At 37.9% G+C, this 22,003-nt stretch overlaps 1 protein-coding gene across 5 annotated transcripts in view; it reads right to left on the reverse strand.

The window, feature by feature from the left end:
- sipa1l3 (signal induced proliferation associated 1 like 3) overlaps nt 1–22,003 on the reverse strand; it is a 118,138-nt gene that overhangs the window by 43,054 nt on the left and 53,081 nt on the right. For 4 of the 5 annotated variants that reach the window (XM_004917029.4, XM_004917031.4, XM_004917030.4 and 1 more), the window contains exons 3-8: nt 13,609–13,670; nt 11,816–13,473; nt 9,460–9,590; nt 7,696–7,884; nt 4,694–4,868; nt 1,040–1,143 (exon numbers count right to left, since the gene is read on the reverse strand). In XM_004917029.4, coding sequence (XP_004917086.1) covers nt 1,040–1,143; nt 4,694–4,868; nt 7,696–7,884; nt 9,460–9,590; nt 11,816–13,238 — 2,022 coding nt within the window. In that variant the 5' untranslated portion in view covers nt 13,239–13,473; nt 13,609–13,670. The remainder of the gene's footprint in view (nt 1–1,039; nt 1,144–4,693; nt 4,869–7,695; nt 7,885–9,459; nt 9,591–11,815; nt 13,474–13,608; nt 13,671–22,003) is intronic. The other variant, XM_002940607.5, reaches the window with a different exon arrangement.

Consider the following 22,003-nt stretch of genomic DNA (forward strand, 5'->3'; position numbering starts at 1 on the left):
TAGGCATGATAGGTTTCCCTTCTCTCCCTCTATGTTGCCTTTGTGTGCTATACACTGCCTGTCCTACTCTACCTTGCGTGTGTGCCATATTATTCCTGCCCTATGCTGCCTGTGTGTGCCATAATTAGCCTGCCCTATGTTGCCTGTGTTTGCCATATTCTGCCTGCCCTAAGCTGCCTGTGTGTGCCATACTCTGCCTGCCCTATGCTGCTTGTATAATATGAATAATATGGTCTATGTACTTTTACCTTCACAGGCAGGGTGCAAAAACTTATGCATATTTGTGCAAAAAATTTAACCAAATGTCTGGTTTTTCAATTTAATGTGTAGTGCCATGTGTAGAGATAATTCTTTTTTCAAAAACAATGGGGTGTGAGATTAGCCAGACTCTCTATATTGTTAAGCCACATAAGTATAAGGGCCAGGGAGTGGATTTGTGTGCTTTCCACCATCTGCGTACAAAACCCATGCGCAGGAGAGAAGACAATCCGGTTCATGTGCCCCTGGCACAATGGAATTACAGATGACAGATAGGTAACCTACAGAGTACATTGACAATTTTTTTAAATTGCTTTCTGAATTGTGAGTATATAGAATTAATGACACAAGACTGAACAGTAGGACCAATAATCAGGCCCTGATTTCTATTTAAACAAAAAATGATGGTTTGTCCCTAAGGAAGAGCACAGTTGGTGCTCGAAACGTTGGATTTTTTTCATTAAATAAAAATTTTTTTTTGTCTTCTAACTAAGTCCCTGTGTGTGCGGCTCACTGTCTTGCTTTAAACAAAAAAATTATATATACACAGAACAAAAAGTGATGAAATGACACTTTACATCTATAATCCAACAGACAAAGTGGGATTACTATAGTTCACTTCCCAGAAGGACAAGATGGACCTCTGGCTGTTACCTGAAAACATGCGGGCATATTACAGTGATTTTTCAGCATTTTCCCAGCTACTTTCAGCAACATCTCATGAAACACATCACTTAACTTAATTAGAGAAAAAACAATAACAGTGAATAAGTGAACAGACCTGTTGTCGATTATTTGGAGTATAGGGAAGTAGAGTGGATACGTGGAACATTATCTCGTAGTCCTGGTAGCTGGTGTACAAAGAATGTGTGCCAGTAGAATCCGCTATGGGTAAAAAAGAGAAAGGTGTCACATTCTCTTAGTATACTGTCAGGGTAAAATCTAAAACATGATTAGGTGGTCAATATTCAGTATTATTAGGGAAGATAATTTTTGTCAAATGAATTCTGAATAATATACAGAACTACAAATTAGATGGGGATTTTTTTAAATGTGGAACAGGAGGACAATTTAAAAAATATAAAGTAAAAGTTATTCAAAATCCAATTTCAATTAGATTAGCAGGAATATAAATTTTTGGCACCCAAGAAATTTTTCCAGAAAATCAGGTATTTCTCACAGAAAAGTATTGCAGTAAGACATGTTTTGCATTGTGTGTACAGGTATGGGGTCCATTATCTGGAAACCCATTATCCAGAAAGCTCTGAATTACAGAAAGCCTGTCTCCCATAGACTCCATGTTAATCAAATAATTTAGATTTTTAAAATGTATTTCCTTTTTCTCTGTAATAATAAAACAGTACCTGTACTTGATCCCAACTAAAATATAATTAATCCTTATTGGATGCAAAACAATCCTATTGAGTTTAATGAATGTTTTAATAATTTTTTAGTAGACTTAAGGTATGGAGATCCAAATTACGGAAAGACCCCTTATCCGGAATACCCTTGGTCCTGAGCATTCTGGATAATGGGTCCTATACCTGTATTGGAACAGAACAAAAAAGGGAGGAAAAAAAGCAAATTGGACATGTCACACAAAACTCCAAAAATGGCCTGGACAAAATTATTGGCACCCGTAACTTAATATTTGGTTGCACACCCTTTGCAAAAATTAACTGAAATCAGTCGTTTATTTTAACCATCCACAAGCTTCTTACACCTCTCACGGAGAATTCTGGACCACTCTTCCTCTCCTATTGGAAGGGTGCCTTTACCCAACAGCAATTTTAAGATCTCTCCATAGAATCAATGGGATTTAGATCTGGACTCATTGCTGGCCACTTCAGAACTCTCCAGCACCCATTTCTGGGTGCTTTTTGATGTATGTTTGGGGTAATTGTCCTGCTGGAAGACCCAAGATCTCGGACGCAAAACCCAGCTTTCTGACACTGGGCTCTACAGTGCAACCCAAAATCCTTTGGTAATCCCCAGATTTCATGATGCCTTGCACACATTTAAGGCACCCAGTGCCAGAGTCAGCCAAACAACCCCAAAACATAATTGAACCTCCACCATATTTCACTGTAGGTACTGTGTTCTTTTCTTTGTAGGCCTTGTTGCATTTTCGGTAAACAGTAGAATAATGTGCTGTACCAAAAAGCTCTATCTTGGTCTCATCTGTCCACAAGACGTTTTCCCAGGATTGTGGCTTACTCAAGTACATTTTGGCAAACTGTAGTCTTGCTTTTTTTATGTCTCTGTGTCAGCAGTGGGGTCCTCCTGGGTCTCCTGCCATAGCGTTTCATTTCATTTAAATGTCGACGGATAGTTTGCGCTGACATTGATGCTCCCTGAGCCTGCAGGACAGCTTGAATTTCTTTGGAACTTGTTTGGGGCTGCTTATCCACCGGACTATCCTGCGTTGCAACCTTTCATGAATTTTTCTCTTCCGTCCATGCCCAGGAAGATAAGCTGAAGTGCCATGGGTTGCAAACGTCTTGATAATGTTGCGCAAATCTAGATCTCTGGAGATGGACTTGTAACCTTGAGATTGTTGATATTTTTCCACAATTTTGGTTCTCAAGTCTTCAGACAGTTCTCTTCTCCTCTTTCTGTTGTCCATGCTAAGTGTGGCACACACAGACGCATAATGCAAAGACTAAGTGAACTTCTCTCCTTTTTATCTGCTTTCAGGTATGATTCAGGTGTGAATTTTATATTGCCCACACCTGTTACTTGCCCCAGGTGAGTTTAAAGGAGCATCACATGTTTAAAACAATCTTATTTATCCACAATTTTGAAAGGGTGCCAATAATTTTGTCCAGACCATTTTTGGAGTTTTGTGTGTCATTATGTTCAATTTGCTTTTTTTCCTCCTTTTTTTTTTTGTTTTCTTCCAATACACACAAAGGGAATAAACATGTGTATAGCAAAACATGTGTTACTGCAATACTTTTCTGTGAGAAATACTTGATTTTCTGGAAAAAAATTTCTGGGGTGCCAACAATTTGGGCCATGACTGTATACTGCTTGCCTAGGCAAAGGCATTCTTCATATTAGCCAGTAAAACACCCCCCATTATCACAGGAACATTTAATAACAAAGTTATTTGGATTTATTTAGATAATATCATACACCACGAAGCACCTATTCCCTTGTATTATTAGTAGAGGAATTTTCTTACCATACATCAATATACTTATAGAGTACTCCTTGCACATGAATAGTGAGCAAAGGGATCAAGCTGCATGTGTATTATGCTTTATCAGAAAACAAATTGGCTCCCAATGAAGAGGTAAGCCACTAAAACATTGATTTTTCTGTTACAGCATTACAAGACATCTCCTCACCATAGAGGTGATGCTGCACAGTTTTTGCAAGGTAGTATTTGACCAGTGGGTCATCACTAAATTACATCCTTGGTAGACTTAAGTGGTCATACATGTATAGATATAATAGTTTGGTCAGAAGGTGGTTCAAACTTGTCCAATCCAATCATTATCCCTCCGGGAAAAAAATATTTGTTTATCATAGGTTATGCGGTCCTTATCTGCTGGCTTTTTAAACCTAACTATCTGATATTTGACCCCAAACAAAACAAGTTGCTGACACAGTGATCAGTCAGTGCAATAAGAAATGGCAAAATTAATGCTGTTATATAGGAATTTCTGCTGTTCACATTTAATCAGGCCATTTAAATTTAGTTTGAATTTCATGCATTTAAGTATGTTTACCTGCTGATAATTCAACTCAGCTGATAGTACAGGCAAGGGTAATAGACAGACAGACAGAATTTCTATCCCCTTATTAATCCAACTGCCTGGACAACAGCTGAAATACTTGATTATAATTTAGTATAATAAGCAGAGACGTATCGGAGTACAAGAAAATGTAACATACCAAGAAAGCACAAAAAGCAGCTATTACCTTTTTGGGTATACTTTTTTTGCTATACGGTCAGGGTTCTGCCACTAAATTACTATTTGCCATTTTACATTCTTCAAAAGATCATAAACCTTACATTAAGCATCGCAGTAAATTTTAGTATTTTTATGAAAGAGGGTCTTATTATGTGTATCTTGTTAACAAACATCTTATGCAAAGTTTCACATTTACTAAATACTTGTTAAAGTAGTTAATACCGGTGTTGTTATATGTCTCCTAAAGCCCTCCAGAGAAACAGGCACCCAGGGTCCAGTCTCAAAGCAATTAGATAAAGAAGTGCCATATATAAGCATAGCTTTTTATATTGACCCATGTAGAAAATAAGAATTGTTTAATAAGAATTCTCCTCTGGTAGGCCAGCCTAAATCTGGTTAGTATGTCTGTGTCATACCTCTGTTGTATGAGATTAGTACATGTTAGCCCAGCAAACTGTATCCAAGTAATAAGCAAGGACTGTTGAATGCGTTATTTGACCCAATCTACTTACTTTTAGTGTCCAGCTGGGCTGAATACTTGCTGAAGCCTCTAAGGCAGACTTTTTCTCCAAGTAAAGACATAAATTCTTCGAACGCTGGTCCTGCATACTCATTGTTGTACATCTCTTCTTCTGAGCTCTGACCGGCCTTACAATACAGTATTCCAACTTTGTGTTTTCTGCAAAGCTGAACAGAAAAGACAGAGCACTCACATATATGTAAATTCCAACCACAACACCACTACTATCTATAAATTATCCTGACCTAATGCTGTGAACTTCCTTTGTCATGCTCAGTGATTCTTTAGAGTAAAGGACATCTAAAGACAACATTTTCCTACATGTATAGTTGGGCACATTTTCCCCACACAAATGGCATCAATTTTATTTCATATATCCCCTCCTTTTGCCAGCGGCATCACATTTTCAGAAAACAAATAGCAGCTTTAACCCGGCAGCCATTTTCCCTCTGACATCATCAGTGACATTTACATGTGCAAATAGCACATGTGCGCTGTAAAGTTCATGCAATGAAGAATGCAGGCTTACACATGGAGAACTTACTTTGATAAAAAGTCCTGCTTGGATTGAGCACTGTAATGGTTAAGCTGAGCTCATTAGAGGAGCGTAGGAGAAAAAAAAGTAGGAGCAGAAAGTAGAACCCAGTTTCTATGGGAACCAGAAATGTCATGTCTTCATAGGCTGCTAGACTGGAGGGAGTGTTTAGTAATCTGAGTTGAAAAGAACTGAGACTGCTCAGTAGCCAATAGCAAAAGTAAATTCCTGAGGGAGGGGTCCAAGTAGGTTACAGGAAGAGAAGGAATCCAAACTGATTTAGGGGATGCTGCAGCCTTACTATTAACCTTTAAACAACCAGAGTAGCAGGTATTTAAAATGTTATCATTTTTATGATGTATTTTATTATTTCTAAATTACACTATTAGTAGGATTATTTAGTCTACTTACAGTCCAGCCATTCACAGGCATCTTTAAAGGGATTCTGTCATGATATTATGGTATTCTTTTTATTTCTAAATTACACTGTGTATATAGCAAATAATCCACTCCACCATTTCAAATGTTATTCTTGAAGCAACAAATGTATTTTTTTTAAAGTTGTAATATTGGTGTGTAGGCAGCCATCTTAGTGCATTGTGCCCAAGTCTGAGCTTTCAGAAGGAGCCAGAGCTACACATTAGAACTGCTTTCAGGTAACCTATTGTTTCTCCTACTCCCATGTAACTGGAGGAATCCCAAGCCAGACATGGATATCTTACTATTGAGTGCTATTCTGATATCTACTGGGAGCTGCTATCTTACTACCTTCCCAATGTTCTGCTGATCGGCTGCCAAAGAGGCTGTTCACTGATTACATTTTTGTGTGAGGGGGTTTACATGTACTTTAAGTCTCAATCAAAAATGTACAAAAAGTATTGAATATAACAATCACAACATAGCTCAAAAAAAAAAAAGTTGTGCAGTATTAAAGAAAAGTGCCCACCAAATTTTTGCCATTTTGCAAATTTCAGAAAAATTCAGATAAAAGGACAACTTTGCTCATCACTAGCACCGATACAATTCTGCATACTTACATTAAGCAATTAAATATTAAATAGTAACAATATGAAGAGTTAAATTCAAGCCCTAATCAGTAAAGAAACATTTTACACCTTTATGCTTAAAACTGCAACAAAATCAGAGCTGCTGCTAAATACAGAAACCCCCTCTCGGTCCTCCATTGACTGTCAGTTAACTTGCACAAAGAACTACTATCAGATTACCTCTCACGGCACTAAAGTCATTTAACACCTGTCCATCTGGAAAGTAGGGCAGGAAAAGAAATATGCTGCTGTTGCGAACATTAGGATGTACTGTTTAAACAGACACCATTTGTTGGGCATTACACAGAACAGCAGAAGTTTGATAAAATATAAAGCTAATCTGTGCTCTCATCCAGTACCTACTAAATGACAGTCGTACCCACCAACTTCAGCTGTCTCCTCATTTTATATTTTTTCAATTAAAATGCTGCAGAATTTTCCATTTGTTATATAAAGTACAAGTTTGACAAAGATAAGAACTTTACTCTGCATAGGCATAATACAGAGCTTTCACAAGGGTATATCTAAAGGGGACATATAGCAAAAGTAAAAACCCCTCCAGTGTTGTAGGCAATAATGAATAACATATGGTCCTTGTTTTTCTTTGCGCCAAAAACTAATATTATTAAAGGAGAAAGAAAGGTAAAACTAAGTAAGCTTTATCAGAAAGGTCTATGTAAATTATGGCTATAAGCACTCACAGAAACGCTGCACTGACTTCTCTTAAAAAAGATTAGTTGTGTCGGTTTTCCTCAGCCAGAGACACGCAGTTCTCTCCTCTCCTGCTCCCCCCTCCCTCAAGATAACTAAAAACTCACTCAGCCCCCTTAGGAATGTGGATCTGAGCCAATCAGCAGGAAGCTTCCTCAAAGTCTTACAAACTGAGCATGCACACCAGTCTTGCTCTTGGTGCTGGAGCGAGGCATTATGGGAACATTCTTTACACAGCTCAGCGTTTGTTTGGCTTCTGATCATCTGAACAGGTGAAATATGGGGAGACTTAAGGGCACTTTTGAGAGAACTGAAGGTATGCCTGCAGCTTGAGATTAACCCTTTATTAGCCTTTCCTTCTCCTTTAATAATCACTTCATTCGAGCTTCCTATAGATTCTCCCTGGTCCCTGTCAGTGTTTCAAAAGAGGGGTGGGTGTGTTCTAACAGTCCTTTCCAGAAGCACAGTAGGAGGGGGATAGAGAATAACAGCCCTGCAGTCACACAAGCAAAGGCAAACCTATCATCCTTCATCTCTTCTTGGTTTTGGATTTGATTTACCTGACAATTCCTTTATAATCATAAAAGCTGCCATTTAACTATAAACTCGGCTGCCTTTATTGTTTCCATGTCCTACATGTTTCTTTTCCTCACAGTCCACTTTTGTGCCTTTTTCCCCTTGGCATCCAAGCATGTTTCTTACCCCCTGTTCATCCAGTTTCAGGAGTTGCTCAGTGACTTTAGATGAATTCATTGCCAGCCGCAGGCACTGGGTGTTAAGTTCAAGAATTACAGCCTCCAGAACATCTTTCAGTGGTAGCCCCCTCACAGTTCCATGTTTGGCTACTGATGGCACTGCATCCTCCTGGATCATACCCCTCAGAGTGACCAGCTGAGTAAGAAAGAAGACCAAAGATATATACACCTACAGCATTAAGGTTTCTTGGATGTCTTGATGCTTGCATTTTAAGAACAGCAGACAACATAATTTACTTCAACTTTGAACATATACCCCAATAGTTATATAAATTGATTAATAGAAACAGACAAAAATGTTGATTGTGGTGGTTTCACTGGCATAAGAAATGGGATTAACTCCCCAATCAAAAATACATTTAGAAGATGGGCACCACATTTCCACAATTATCAATATGGGTGCAAGTGCAACTGGAAACCGATCAAGTATTACACAATGTAAAATTGGTCAAAGATGCCCATAGTCAGGCAGTTTGGAGAATATTGACCATACTGCCCAACAATCTTGGCAAACCTATAAGCCTTAGATGGTCTATTTAGATTAAATAGACTGCCAGTGCTTCTTTCCTGTGTGCTGATGGGCACTGGCAAATGTGTTCCTGTTATATAATATTATAAGATATATAATATTTGTTATTTCTTGCATGAAACAGGGCAAAATCTGAAACCGAAAGTAAAGTGGTTTCCTGTCCTTAGAAGCAGTCAAAATTTCATCTGTCAACTGAGAAGCCCTCTGAATAACAAACACCATTCCTTTCCCCAGGTGAAGCCTGCTAGTTTTCATGGGTTAAAGACTAGAGTTCTGGACAAAGGGCTTTTCAGTGGACTGGTGATTGTTTTTACTGTGCCCTTATGAACAGGAAAGTGAGTATGGTCAAGAGTAACTTATCCCAGCCTTATCAAAACAGTAATTTCAATAACATGAACTTCAAGATTTTTATTTTTTTTTAATTTATACTGCTCAATTTTAGCTTACACAGAATCCTAGAGGAAATGTTTGCTTTGCTCTAAGTGCTAAGAATGTAGAAATCCTAAGAGTTTGTATATGCACTCAGTGTCACACAAACACAGCATTGTTTTGATTCCTGGCCCCTCCAAACAGAGTTTCTTCTGTACGAGTTATCAACACGCTGCACTGTAAATTCCCCGCACTTACTAAAATGAACATCGTCTTTGTTAAACAGAACTGCTAAAAAAGGCTGAAGGTGAGTGGCCCCAATGACCAAAAAACTTTTTTAGTTGTTGGCTGTTAACAGAGCAGGACTAATAATTAAAAAAGTTGTTTAAAACAAGTCCATCTATAACACAGTAAAAGTAACTTAAGGGTGAGCTTTCCCTTTAAAGGCAAATTATATTTACTCTGTTCCCCCTAGATTTTATGAAGGTTTTACAAGTGTTACAGTTCCACACTTTACTAGGTGGCACTAGCTTCCAGATTCGCTTGAAATCCAACAAAGATTGCCTACTGCTGGTGATACAGAGGGTGAGGTTGGTATTATGTCACTGAGGGTGTGGTCAGTCAGAAACGGCAATTATATAGAGCCAAAGTATAACAGCAGCATTAATCAGAAGCTGTACAGATAGAACCCACAAAAGTGTGCCTGTATCGTTATTCCCCTGTGAAGCACTCTTTGGTGGAAACTGAAATAGACACATTTAAAACGTAAGCTCTTAGAGGATTTTCTTGTTTCCAAAATCCTATCCTGCTAACCTCACTGGTCCTGAAGATGATCCGGTAATGGTACTGTAGTCCAAATTCCTTACTGTCTTCCAGTTTCTCCCTTTTTAGGCTGACAGCAACAGGACCTAGCTTATCATCCACACCAAAGTAGTTACAGTGCTCTGGAAAAGAAAGCACAGTATTGCTTATATTACATTTTACTTTAAAGGAGAACTAAGCCCTAAAATAAATATGGCAGAAAATGAGGTTTAACTGTCATATATGTTGATGTTACAGGGTTGATTATTAAATTCTGATGCTAATTGCACTGGATTCAGAGCTGCCATGTAGTAATTACAAGTCACCCTTATATTGTGATAATATTCTATATATAAAGTATATTGTGCTCAGGTAGGAAACAGCAGCACAGAGCATGTGCAGTGAACCAGCAGAAAAGAAGATGTGGAGCAACTGGGGAATCTTTGGAGACATAGATCTTCAATGCTAAAAGGCTGCAGTTGCCTTGCAATTGCCCTACTTCATTAGTTAGGCTTTAGTTCTCCTTAAAATACATTAGTCAAATAAACATGGTTGACTGGTTAATCAGAACAGTGCACAGTAATGCCTTCCTTACTGAAAATTAAACTACATTTGAAATAAAATAATAGGGTTAAAGACTAGAGTTTTGGAGACTCGGTACAAAAGTATCCTTAAGGACTTTTTTTTTTAGTATATTTGTTTAAACGTCAGGTATTTTGGGGAATTTTGGTTAGTCCAAATTGTCCAAAGTAACCAACATTCTTGGACAGCTACAGAATTCTGCAATCATTTTCCTCTTATCTATTTCTGTGCAACTTGTTTTCTTTAGTGTTAAAGGATTCAGAAATCTACAATTACCACCTCCACGGAGTATGATCATAATAAATATGACATTTTGAAAAACAATCTGAGCAAAGCCTATCAAAACATTTGGATACATAACAATTGATAATCTGGAAAGTTCAAACTAAAACGCCAAATGTTTACTTTAGAACAGGATGGTCCAACAAGGTTCAGTATTTTCCTACATTGTATCATAAAGATACATTGAACCTCAGGCATAAAATATGAGGTAACAGAGTCTCTGTGAACAAGAAAATATACTCTCCAATACAAAATGTTTTTATCCTAATTCCATGAAGAAACATTAAACCTTTAGAACAAAAAGTGTTTCTGTAAATTAAAGTACCCACTGATTTCATTGGTCAGGATAAAAACAGCAAGCAAAAGCAGGCCATACACTAAAATATCCACTCATTTGGTGGATCTTTCCCTATCCTTGGTGGATCTTTCCCATCCTGAGGCGGGCAATATTGGATTAAGCCGATCGTTTGGTCCTTGGGTCAAACTAGCGAATCGCGTAGACAACATAAAGACCATTGGGGTGAGGACCCCATCAGCAAACTGATGCGCTCCTCACCCTAACAGGATTTTTAAACCTGAATAATCAACAAACAGTTATGTCCCATGTGGCCCCCTTCAAGTCGCTGACTAACATGTCAAAGAGATACAAAGAAAGAAGTATTCTGGCTATTACATTTGACATTTGGTGACTCCAACCCTTATTGGCTAATTAGTTATATTGAAAGTAATTTGCAGTTTGCACAGCCTTTCTAAAGTAAATTGCTAGTAGGAAAGCATAGGCATACGCATTTCTGAAAACACCCAATTTTCCTTGTGAAAACTAAGCGCTGACTATGCTTTCCCACCAGCAATTTATTTTATTGCCAGTGAGAAAGATTTTTGGTGAGATTTGTTGCCTGTGATAGCCCAGATTTAACCAAGGGTGACAAATCTCTCTCCAGGTGCCATTAGCCTTTTTAACAGGTTGTACAATCTAACGGTTTCCCTCCAGCTGTCACAGAACAATTGACTTTTAGTGCAAGCAGTTGTAGTTCAGTGACACAGAGAGGGTCACCAGGAACAGGGGCAATGTGACATAGTTTGATCAGCAGGGACCAGACAGGCATGGGGTAGGACTTTTTTGTTGGGCTGAGAGAAGAGGGACATGAGCATGGTATTTGCTGCTATTGAAGAGTTCTGCTTGTCACTCACTGCCATCCCCTGGAGATGCGAATAAAAAAGCAGCCAGAGGGATAGGGTTCTGCTAAACATCTAGAAGTGGAAGTGATTGAATGGGGAGGGTATTTGGGAGAAACTGGATTCAAAAATTGCTAAAAGATATACTGCCTTCAATTGTTAACATATAGAATCATTGAAAAATCAAAGTGCATTTTCCAATTAATGCTTTTAACATAATATTCTCATACAGGATATTCAGAAGTTAGCATCAAATTGTATATTAGCAACTTTAACTATATAGTTCTTCAGTCTGAATTGTTATTTAAGAAACCAGAATTGTACTTACCTTTGCCATGAAAATACTCCTGATAATATTGTGCTCCTAAATCTACATGTTCAATGCTATAATGTTTTAATCGTCCTTGGCTTTTCTGCTTTTCCTTGGGCACTTCCAGCACAGAGATACTAGCATTTGTACAGTACATGGTTAATGAGGGCTCCAGGAATCCTCCCTCACTGCCACAAGGGGTACCAAGAGATGCTTTAGAGAAACTCACATTACGTTCACTTAATCCACCTGTCTCATTTCTAAAATGAGGGCAGTTAAGGAGTAGTTCATTGCTATTGTTGTCTCCCATGTCCTGTTCAAGGTTCTCCTTAAAGTTTAGGTCTTCTGTACTGGTGAAACTTGGGTCAATATTTCCTAGACCATATGCCCTTGACACCGCCAACGACACAGCAGATGCAGCAGAAGCCCCTGTTGTAGTGTTACGCCTTTGGGCAACATAGGTTCTGTTAGCTGCAATTTCATTGAGATTAAAAAGCATGCTCTGTACATCATAATGTGCAAATGTTTTTGGGCATAACCAGGGCTTGATGCTTTCATCCTGCTCATTAAAAGATCTGCCTGGTTCACTTTCATTCTTATTGTTTCGTAGCTTTCGAAATAATGATGAATCACTAGAATCTCCCTTGGTGTTCTTTTTGCGCAACTTTTCTTTGTCTTTAAGGCCAGGATCATCTTTCTGAAACTGACCATTCCTCAGGTCTGTTATAGAGCTCCCTACCAGATGTAGACTAGAAGCCATACTGGAGTCCTCTCTGAGCAGACTATTTCCTTGGTCTGGTGACTTACCACTCTGGCCAGGTTTTTCATTTTTGAAGTCTTTTAGCATATCAAAAAAACTCTGTTCTGAGATACCTTGTACATTGATTGATGAAGTGCTACCATATTCTCTAAAAAGAGGCATGCCATTAGTGAACTTTGTACCTCTCGATTCTACTGCCTCATCCATATCGCACTCACTAAGGGTGATTTCACTGTTGCTTCTGTTTCGAAGTGGAAGAAACAGTCTTCCAGGAGACCTTGGCCAACCATCCTGAAACTCAACATCGTTTGATCTTTTTCTAGATAACCTATGAATGCCCCTAAATGCGGGGGAACCCCGAGTACTTTGAAAATTCTGTCCATTTTGAAACCCTTCATTCAGTCCTTCCATATCCTGTGAATGGCTTGGAGTTAAAGTCTCTCTTACAGCTTCTTTCTTTGGAGGCCAATCTGCAATCCGGGCACGGACCCCCATCTTTGGCATTGCTGGGGTGATGGCATTAGTCCTTGAAGCATCCCCAGAGGAAGGAAGCTGGACACCATTGCTGCTTTGCATCCAGTATCCATGAGGGTAATATTCCACAGCTCGTAAATCATTCCCTTTCATTGACACTCCCCCGGCCTCCACACCATCATTCTGGTAAGATCTGAAACTTGTCATGCTCCAATACAGATGTAAACATCCACAAAGGAAAAAAGCGTTTCACAGCTTTTTCTCAACCTACAACAATCAACCATTTTTGACAAATTAGAAGCGGTATTAAGATTCCCAAGATGAAAATTAAGACTTGATTATAGTTAATATTGGCTCAGTTCTCTGGTCCTTATTAAACAGGAAAACAGAAGTTGATTCCAGCAGGATTTTTTCACAGGCAATTGTTGTCCAGCTCTACCTGCTTTAAACAAGAGATAATTGTAATGATTTATTTATAATATAACAATAGCATTATAGCAGTGTAATTCAATACAGGAAAAAAAATTTCATAATATCTGATCTTTTACCAATAAATGTTTAGAAATTCTCATCCTACCTAAATCTGGAGACTTCTCTTCTGCCAATCAGTGACTGTAGAATTCCCAGCATGCCGCAGCTCTGTACAGAAACAGATGTAAAGAAACAGGTAAAAATATGTATGCACAGAGAAACACAAACATTAAAGGGGACCTGTCAGCCACACATAAAAAGCCGTATAATATTTGCTGTTATGGTGATTTTTGAAACTGAAAGGAACAAAACTGAAATAATTTATATAGTGTAAGTGAAATTTATTTTGCAACCAACATGATAGAAAAGGATTTGTAATTATTTACTAGGGTAACAGGTCCCCTTTAAGACTGTACTACTGTAGCTTATCAGTTTTAGAGGTTTCTAATAATGCCATTTCATTTCATCCCTAAAGTCAAAGTAATCACTGCAATTAGGAAACTGCAATATTAACATATTAGAAATGTTTTTAACAGAATTTAAAGTAATACTCCACACAATATTACAGCTGAGGCTCCCTACCTATTTCTGAATGATAACTTCAACATTGCAAGATTGTTAAGGCAAAGATGTTCTTTCAATGGCGCCCAATCAAAATCTTGTAACCTGGCTAATCACAAGACAACCGATATCAGCAGCCTTTGTGATATCTGTCGTCTCGTCGTTCCGCCATACACGCACCGATGATATCGTACAAAACGAGGTTTCATACGATATCATCGTGTATGGCCAGCTTAACACTAGCTAAAGATTTTAGACATAACCAACTTTAACCAACACCCTGCTGGCCCATGTGGAATGGATGATCATACTCCAGAAAAGATATGGGAGGAGAGAACAGAGTTTAGGCCAGACGACACTATGAAGCAAAGGCTTAAACTAAAATTCCAAAATTTACATATCAATAAGAAAATACATTTAAGATTTTAAATAAAATTGAAATGTGACCAAAATACTAGAAAAAACATTTATTACAATGTTTGTCATTGTTGTGAAGTTCTATGCTTTCATATTTAATAGTATGATTAGCACGTGAAACTTTTAATTGAATTGATAATTTTCTGTAGTATATTTCTTAATGCCAAAACAGAACGTATACACACTTTTGTCTGACCTACATTTTTGGCACTTTTTCCAATACATACGTTTGTTGATTTTGCCACTAGCGGTGCTAAAAATATATTCCATGACCGTTTCCAATTATTCAACTGTGTAAATCCCCATAAATATAGGCTACAGTTTACAAACTGACAGATCTGTGGTCCAACCATTACGTTTTTGTAAAAAATAAATGTGACACTATTAACAGGTTAATAGATCTGTGCAATAGTTATATATAATGTTTAAGGTAATAAGGCAAGAATTGCAGTTAGAAAACCGAAATTAATAGACAGCAGAAGATTAACCAGTAATTTAACAGCTGCTAGGAAAATCAAGTCTCTTAGAGGACTGGCCATATACAACATGCTGCTACATTACAAGCTTGTTGCAAGAGAGAATTCATTTTATTTTTGCATCAAATGCCACTGCCCCCCTCCTGCTTCACAGGTGCACTCACTCCTCTTCCCCTCCCCATGTCACAGACTATCAAAAGGAATACAAGTCTATCCCTTCTCTCCCGCAGCTGGCTTTCAACCTTTAAAGCCAGCTGCTCCCTTTAAATCAAAGGGGAACTTTTATAACTGGCTGTGATCTGTGCAGCAAACGTTTTAATGGGAGGGATATGTAATATTAGACTGCACTCCTCCAAGGACAAAGGGAATCGCCCACACGGTTAACTTCTTCCTAACTTGTTAAAGGAGAGCACTAAGCTAAAGCGGGTAGGCAAAAATGTTGTAAGAACTCTGATAGCAAGCTATTTTTGTGTCATAAAAAAATAAAGCTTTCTAATGGAGTACAATTGGACCACAGGTAGAAGTAAGCAAGCCAGACTACATTTGGCAAAATTCAGTTTCCAGAAACTCTGTGCCACTGGCAGTGACAGCAGGGAACCAAAGAAAAGTGGGCCAGTAGAGCACAGGAAATAAGAAAAAATGCAATCACCCCTTTACAAATAAACAAAAAGCATTTTCCCCAGGATTTTATAGAAAACAACTCCTGTACCTATAATGCAAACAGTAGATCTTAATGGAGGAACGCTCTGGAAGGTATTACAGAAAGTCTATCGCCCCTGCACTTTGAATCCAACCCTACTTTCCTTATCCAAAGCTATCTGCCCCTTTGTCCAGTTTTCTTATTGCATGAATGTTTAATTTTACTTACAGAAACATCGAGACCCAGCTTGCATTCATTTGCATCTTCCCTTTTCCATGTAAGATTAAACCTCTGGATGGCCAGCTGATGATCTGCTATACCTGACACCCAAACAGCTGCCGTTCCAATGCTTCGCAATCACTTCAGAAATAAATCTTTTTTTTTCTTAATAATACATAGTTACTTTTATTAAAGGGGACTTGTAGTATGTTTTAAAATCACCCTTGTCACATAGAACTGCACAACTCATCCATAATAGTCTTCTTTCTTTATCAGTACCAATAAAGTCACCACATTATAGTGATTACGATCCCTGACTCATAACTACCAAGGTTTCTCTGTCTGACACACCTGCATGGCTGTACTTAGTAAACCACACCCTCAATTTAGTCACAAGAAGTGTTTTTCCATGCAGTTATTTAACCCTTTCAGTGCAACAGTCTTTGATTCAGTCACTTAAAAAGTTACATCTTTAAAGTGTTAAAAAAATAATGTAATGTGCAGAGCATGTAATGATATGGAATCATATTATGAAATGAAACAAACCTTTATAATAGTGGTCTCTTTTTACACCACTCATTTTGGCTGGGTCTGTCTTTTTTTGTAAAGGAAAGGAAAAAAGAAAAAAAAAAAAAAGGTTTCCAGCTAATTTTCCCCAGAAGTGGCTTTCTATATATATCAAAGACAGTGATGACCTGTGCTTTAGGGCATGCTGGATATGGCCAGTGTGCGGCAGAACACAAAGACAGCTAAAACAAAGAATATGCAGTTTAACCTTTCAGATTTGATTTTTGCTGATGCTTTCCCTTTAAAGATCAGTATTACTAAAGGCAGAATTTTGATCCAACCACAAGGCATGCTGTCAGACCACACAGCTGTACAAAACATTAGTGCAGGGTTCTCGTGTTCTAAATGCCTCTGTTCATTCATGAAAGGGGTTGGGTTCCATCCAGTCCACAGAGAATGCCAACACACCCAAACGGAAGAAATTCACTTCAGAGGTTCTGCATCGGTTGTAGTCAAACAGGGTCTTGTGTTAACATGATACAAACAAAATAAAATCATAATTCTCATCCCTGTTGGCATATTTATCCTTACTGTGCATCTATAATGGGCTGCCATTAGGATACTTCGTTTCAATAAGTAAATGGGCAAATAGGGGAAATATACTGGTTTACATTTACTTGAAAAACTAAATAAAATAAATGAAAGAACAGAGAGCACAAAGCTCATTATGTAGTATTGCATTTTATTCAAATATCACCCTCCAAAAAGTAAAGCCTACTCTGCAAGAAGACCAAATACATATTTATAAGATGGCTCCCTCTGCAAGTGCACATACCTGCCTGTATTTCTGTTAACAATAGCATCACTCCTTTCCTACAGGTCCTAAATACAGTCTACCTGAGGGCCTCTTTGAAGAAATTTACAAAAGTGTTGGTAAGTACATAGTGCTCAAAGTGTTGGTCGCCAAGTTGTAAAACTGTCATAAGAACAACATGTTCACACAAGGTATGTTATAGTTACAGTGGTGTGAAAAACTATTTGCCCCCTTCCTGATTTCTTTTTCTTTTGCATGTTTGTCACACAAAATGTTTCTGATCATCAAACACATTTAACTATTAGTCAAAGATAACACAAGTAAACACAAAATGCAGTTTTTAAATGAGGGTTTTTATTATTTAGGGAGAAAAAAAATCCAAACCTACATGGCCCTGTGTGAAAAAGTAATTGCCCCCTGAACCTAATAACTGGTTGGGCCACCCTTAGCAGCAATAACTGCAATCAAGCGTTTGCGATAACTTGCAACGAGTCTTTTACAGCGCTCTGGAGGAATTTTGGCCCACTCATCTTTGCAGAATTGTTGTAATTCAGCTTTATTTGAGGGTTTTCTAGCATGAACCGCCTTTTTAAGGTCATGCCACAACATCTCAATAGGATTCAGGTCAGGACTTTGACTAGACCACTCCAAAGTCTTCATTTTGTTTTTCTTCAGCCATTCAGAGGTGGATTTGCTGGTGTGTTTTGGGTCATTGTCCTGCTGCAGCACCCAAGATCGCTTCAGCTTGAGTTGACGAACAGATGGCCAGACATTCTCCTTCAGGATTTTTTGGTAGACAGTAGAATTCATGGTTCCATCTATCACAGCAAGCCTTCCAGGTCCTGAAGCAGCAAAACAACCCCAGACCATCACACTACCACCACCATATTTTACTGTTGGTATGATGTTCTTTTTCTCAAATGCTGTGTTACTTTTACGCCAGATGTAACGGGACACGCACCTTCCAAAAAGTTCAACTTTTGTCTCGTCGGTCCACAAGGTATTTTCCCAAAAGTCTTGGCAATCATTGAGATGTTTTTTTTAGAAAAATTGAGACGAGCCATAATGTTCTTTTTGCTTAAAAGTGGTTTGCGCCTTGGAAATCTGCCATGCAGGCCGTTTTTGCCCAGTCTCTTTCTTATGGTGGAGTCGTGAACATTGACCTTAATTGAGGCAAGTGAGGCCTGCAGTTCTTTAGATGTTGTCCTGGGGTCTTTTGTGGCCACTCGGATGAGTTGTCTCTGCGCTCTTGGGGTAATTTTGGTCGGCCGGCCACTCCTGGGAAGGTTCACCACTGTTCCATGTTTTTGCCATTTGTGGATAATGGCTCTCACTGTGGTTCGCTGGAGTCCCAAAGCTTTAGAAATGGCTTTATAACCTTTACCAGACTGATAGATCTCAATTACTTTTGTTCTCATTTGTTCCTGAATTTCTTTGGATCTTGGCATGATGTCTAGCTTTTGAGGTGCTTTTGGTCTACTTCTCTGTGTCAGGTAGCTCCTATTTAAGTGATTTCTTGATTGAAACAGGTGTGGCAGTAATCAGGCCTGGGGGTGACTACAGAAATTGAACTCAGGTGTGATAAACCACAGTTAAGTTATTTTTTTAACAAGGGGGGCAATCACTTTTTCCACACAGGGCCATGTAGATTTGGAGTTTTTTTCCTCCCTTAATAACGTAAACCTTCATTTAAAAACTGCATTTTGTGTTCAATTATGTTGTTATCTTTGACTAATAGTTAACGGTTTTTGATGAGCAGAAACATTTAAGTGTGACAAACATGCAAAAGAATAAGAAATCAGGAAGGGGGCAAATAGTTTTTCACACCACTGTATATGGAAATGCCGTAATGCCGCCAAATTTTAAAAATGTACACAGTACAAAATTGCCATTATTGTGCTGGGAAAATGTTGTTTGCCAAAAACATTTCTTTATACAGTCTTGAGTCAAATTAACCTATCAACATTTTTGGTGCAAAAAAAGTCTGCAAAAATAGTGGGTACAACCAATTCTCAAAATGGTTGTATACAATAGCCATAGCCACTTTTTAACAACATATTTGAAAATTGATGGTTGAGGCGGAAAATTGCCCGAAAATTTGTCTGTGAATAAGTCGGCACACAAACAATATTTTTATACAACATTTTTACAATGCCCCCCCAGTTTCCTTGTAGAATGGTGGGAAACTTTCTGTGGCCCTGCAATGTTTGCCACCCCCTTAAAGTTGCAGGTCTAAGATTCTGCAAGATGGCTGAAAAGGAACAGCACACCAAAGTACTGCTACACAGTGTTTTATTGCCAATCCCTACTGATATGGTCACATGCAGCTACGGAAGAAAGAAAAACGCTTGTACAAATATTTTGTGTTTACAGGGATTCATATACAACTATATTTCTGTACATTGGCATTAAGTAAAAGGGAAAATAAACATACCGGATCTCTACCATACTGACAGCAACCAGCATATGTGTAGCCTTGGTTATACGCATCTAGCTCCACCCTTAGGATTACCTATATATCTTTCTTATAAAAATGTAACAGTATTACAATGGCTGCAACTTTGCTGTGAGAAGACTAACCAAGTTAATGTATCATTATACAAAGTATAAGAAACTGATGTCTGAGAGTGTGTATTAAAAGGAGAATTAAACCCTAGACCCTCCTTTGGGGGGGCAGTGGATGAGGAGGAGGGGAGGCTGGTAATGGGGTAGGGTTTAGTTCTCCTTTAAAGACTAAGGAAATCAGACATGCTTCCTGCTTTTTAAAGCAAACGGGGGGTAAAGTAATGAAAGCTGCTTTTTGTCTTTAGATTTTCCCCATAGACACAAACATCTGTTTTATACAAACACACACAATAACAGCACCCCCCAAACGAGAGAGATCGTTTCACCAAAGATTAAATCTTCTAATTACCATATAGGAAATATGAAGGTTAGCGCAGATGAGAAAGCTTACACTGTATTTATTTAATCCAGCTATCTTCAACTGGAGGCCTGGGCCTTAATCAGCCCCCCAATAGATACGTATAACACCAGCTTGCCCAAGGGCTTTACAAGATTCCACATTATGTCCACCATTTTAATATAATCTGGCTTTTGAAAATATAGGTCATCAAGTATTAAGCCCATTATACTGAAATACCTCTCATGACTAATGAGACATGGCAGCTCCAGCATTTTAGTACACTTATGTGCTGCTTACCTATAAAATGTGGAAAGGGAACATTTGTACATTTATTTTTACAAACACGCTCACTTTGGTCCTGCATGGAAAGGTTCATTAAAATGTATCACTTCTATTTAATTTCCATTGCATGGGGCTTTTAATATGCTGGAGATAAAATGGTGCCTTAGTGCAAAATACAGAGGTTTATTTTTTAAATGAAAGTCAAAACTGAGCACTCCAATACTGGAAAAAGTATTTCAAGATACATTAGGGGATTTAGGTTTGGTCACCAGTTGCATTCTACACGCTTTAAGTAAGTCATATTTGAAATAACATTTATACATACACAAGACGACCCAAGCAAAATAAACACACTGGATTTTGGAGCACAAGTGTATCACCCATGTATGAACTTCACTGATGAAAGAGTCACTCGTGTCTGCATAAAACTGTACATTCAGAATTAATCCTTAACCAAAAGTAAATATTGTTTACATCTTTTCCCTTGAGCCACCATTTTGTGATGATGTGTGTTTACTCTGAGATAATGCAGCTAACTGTGCGAACAAGTGCAAAAGTAAGGAAGTTCTGTCTATTCAGTCTGATGTAACCTATATGTGTTACATTGACATGAATTGTACAAGTCAGCAGGCTGCCCATATATATATATATATATATATATATATATATATATATATATATATATATATATATATATATATATATATATTAATGGTGCAGTGTATGGGCGGTTTCGTGCAAGAAATGTTTAAAGAGACCCCCATTGTTCAGGGGTATGGTTTACCTTTAATGTACTGTTGTTATATAAATTAAATATTTAGGGCATTTTATATATGCTGCTGTCTAAAATATATTTTGGTATTTAAATATTTTATAACGGTACAATATTTTGATTACTAAACTTTGGTTTCATCACAGTACATTCCTGTTTGCAGGTAATGCATCGATTTTGATCCGTTTTTAAATTTAAACTGATACTCTATTTATCTGACACACAAATATTCATTTAGGCATAAAAAAAAACAACAACAACAACAACAAAAGTTACTTGGTCAGTGCTTGGCCCAAACCAAATAGGAGCCACAGGCTGCTCACAATGCAGTACATATGATAGGCCAGCACTCACACCAATAAGCTGCACATTGATAGGAGAGAGTAGTCTTTGAAACCTTTGTGTTCTTCAATGTTCCAGTAGAAGTCTGTGATTGCACATATCTGCACAATTCTTTGGAAGGTGTCCTGTATTATTGTCTGTATTATTTTTTCTAAAAACCCAGGGGGGGAGGGGGACTCTCCCCTTATGCTTTGATGGTGCCAATTAGTAATTTTGTGATCAAGTGTTTTTTTCACCATACATTTTTCCGTTTGTGCAATAAAATATGAATATTGTAGGAAGTCTTACTATTGTATGTATGCTCCTTTTTGCAAGCATTTTAAACAAATACAAATTGCACAATGCAAAGTAAATTGAGGTATACTCAAAACTTTATTGGAGTGTTTTCAGTTCTCTGAATTCTAAATGTATGCTATTCTAGCAAATAATTCATGTTATAAACAATACAGAGGCTATGGGAAACTGAAATGATAAAAATGCACTGTTGTGCACATTTATGAATCTATATGTAGTCATAAATATGACTGCATTAAAATCTACAAATGCATGTATAAGCTTTGTGTGTA

Source organism: Xenopus tropicalis, chromosome 8 (assembly GCF_000004195.4).
Source record: "Xenopus tropicalis strain Nigerian chromosome 8, UCB_Xtro_10.0, whole genome shotgun sequence".
Classification (NCBI taxonomy): domain Eukaryota; kingdom Metazoa; phylum Chordata; class Amphibia; order Anura; family Pipidae; genus Xenopus; species Xenopus tropicalis.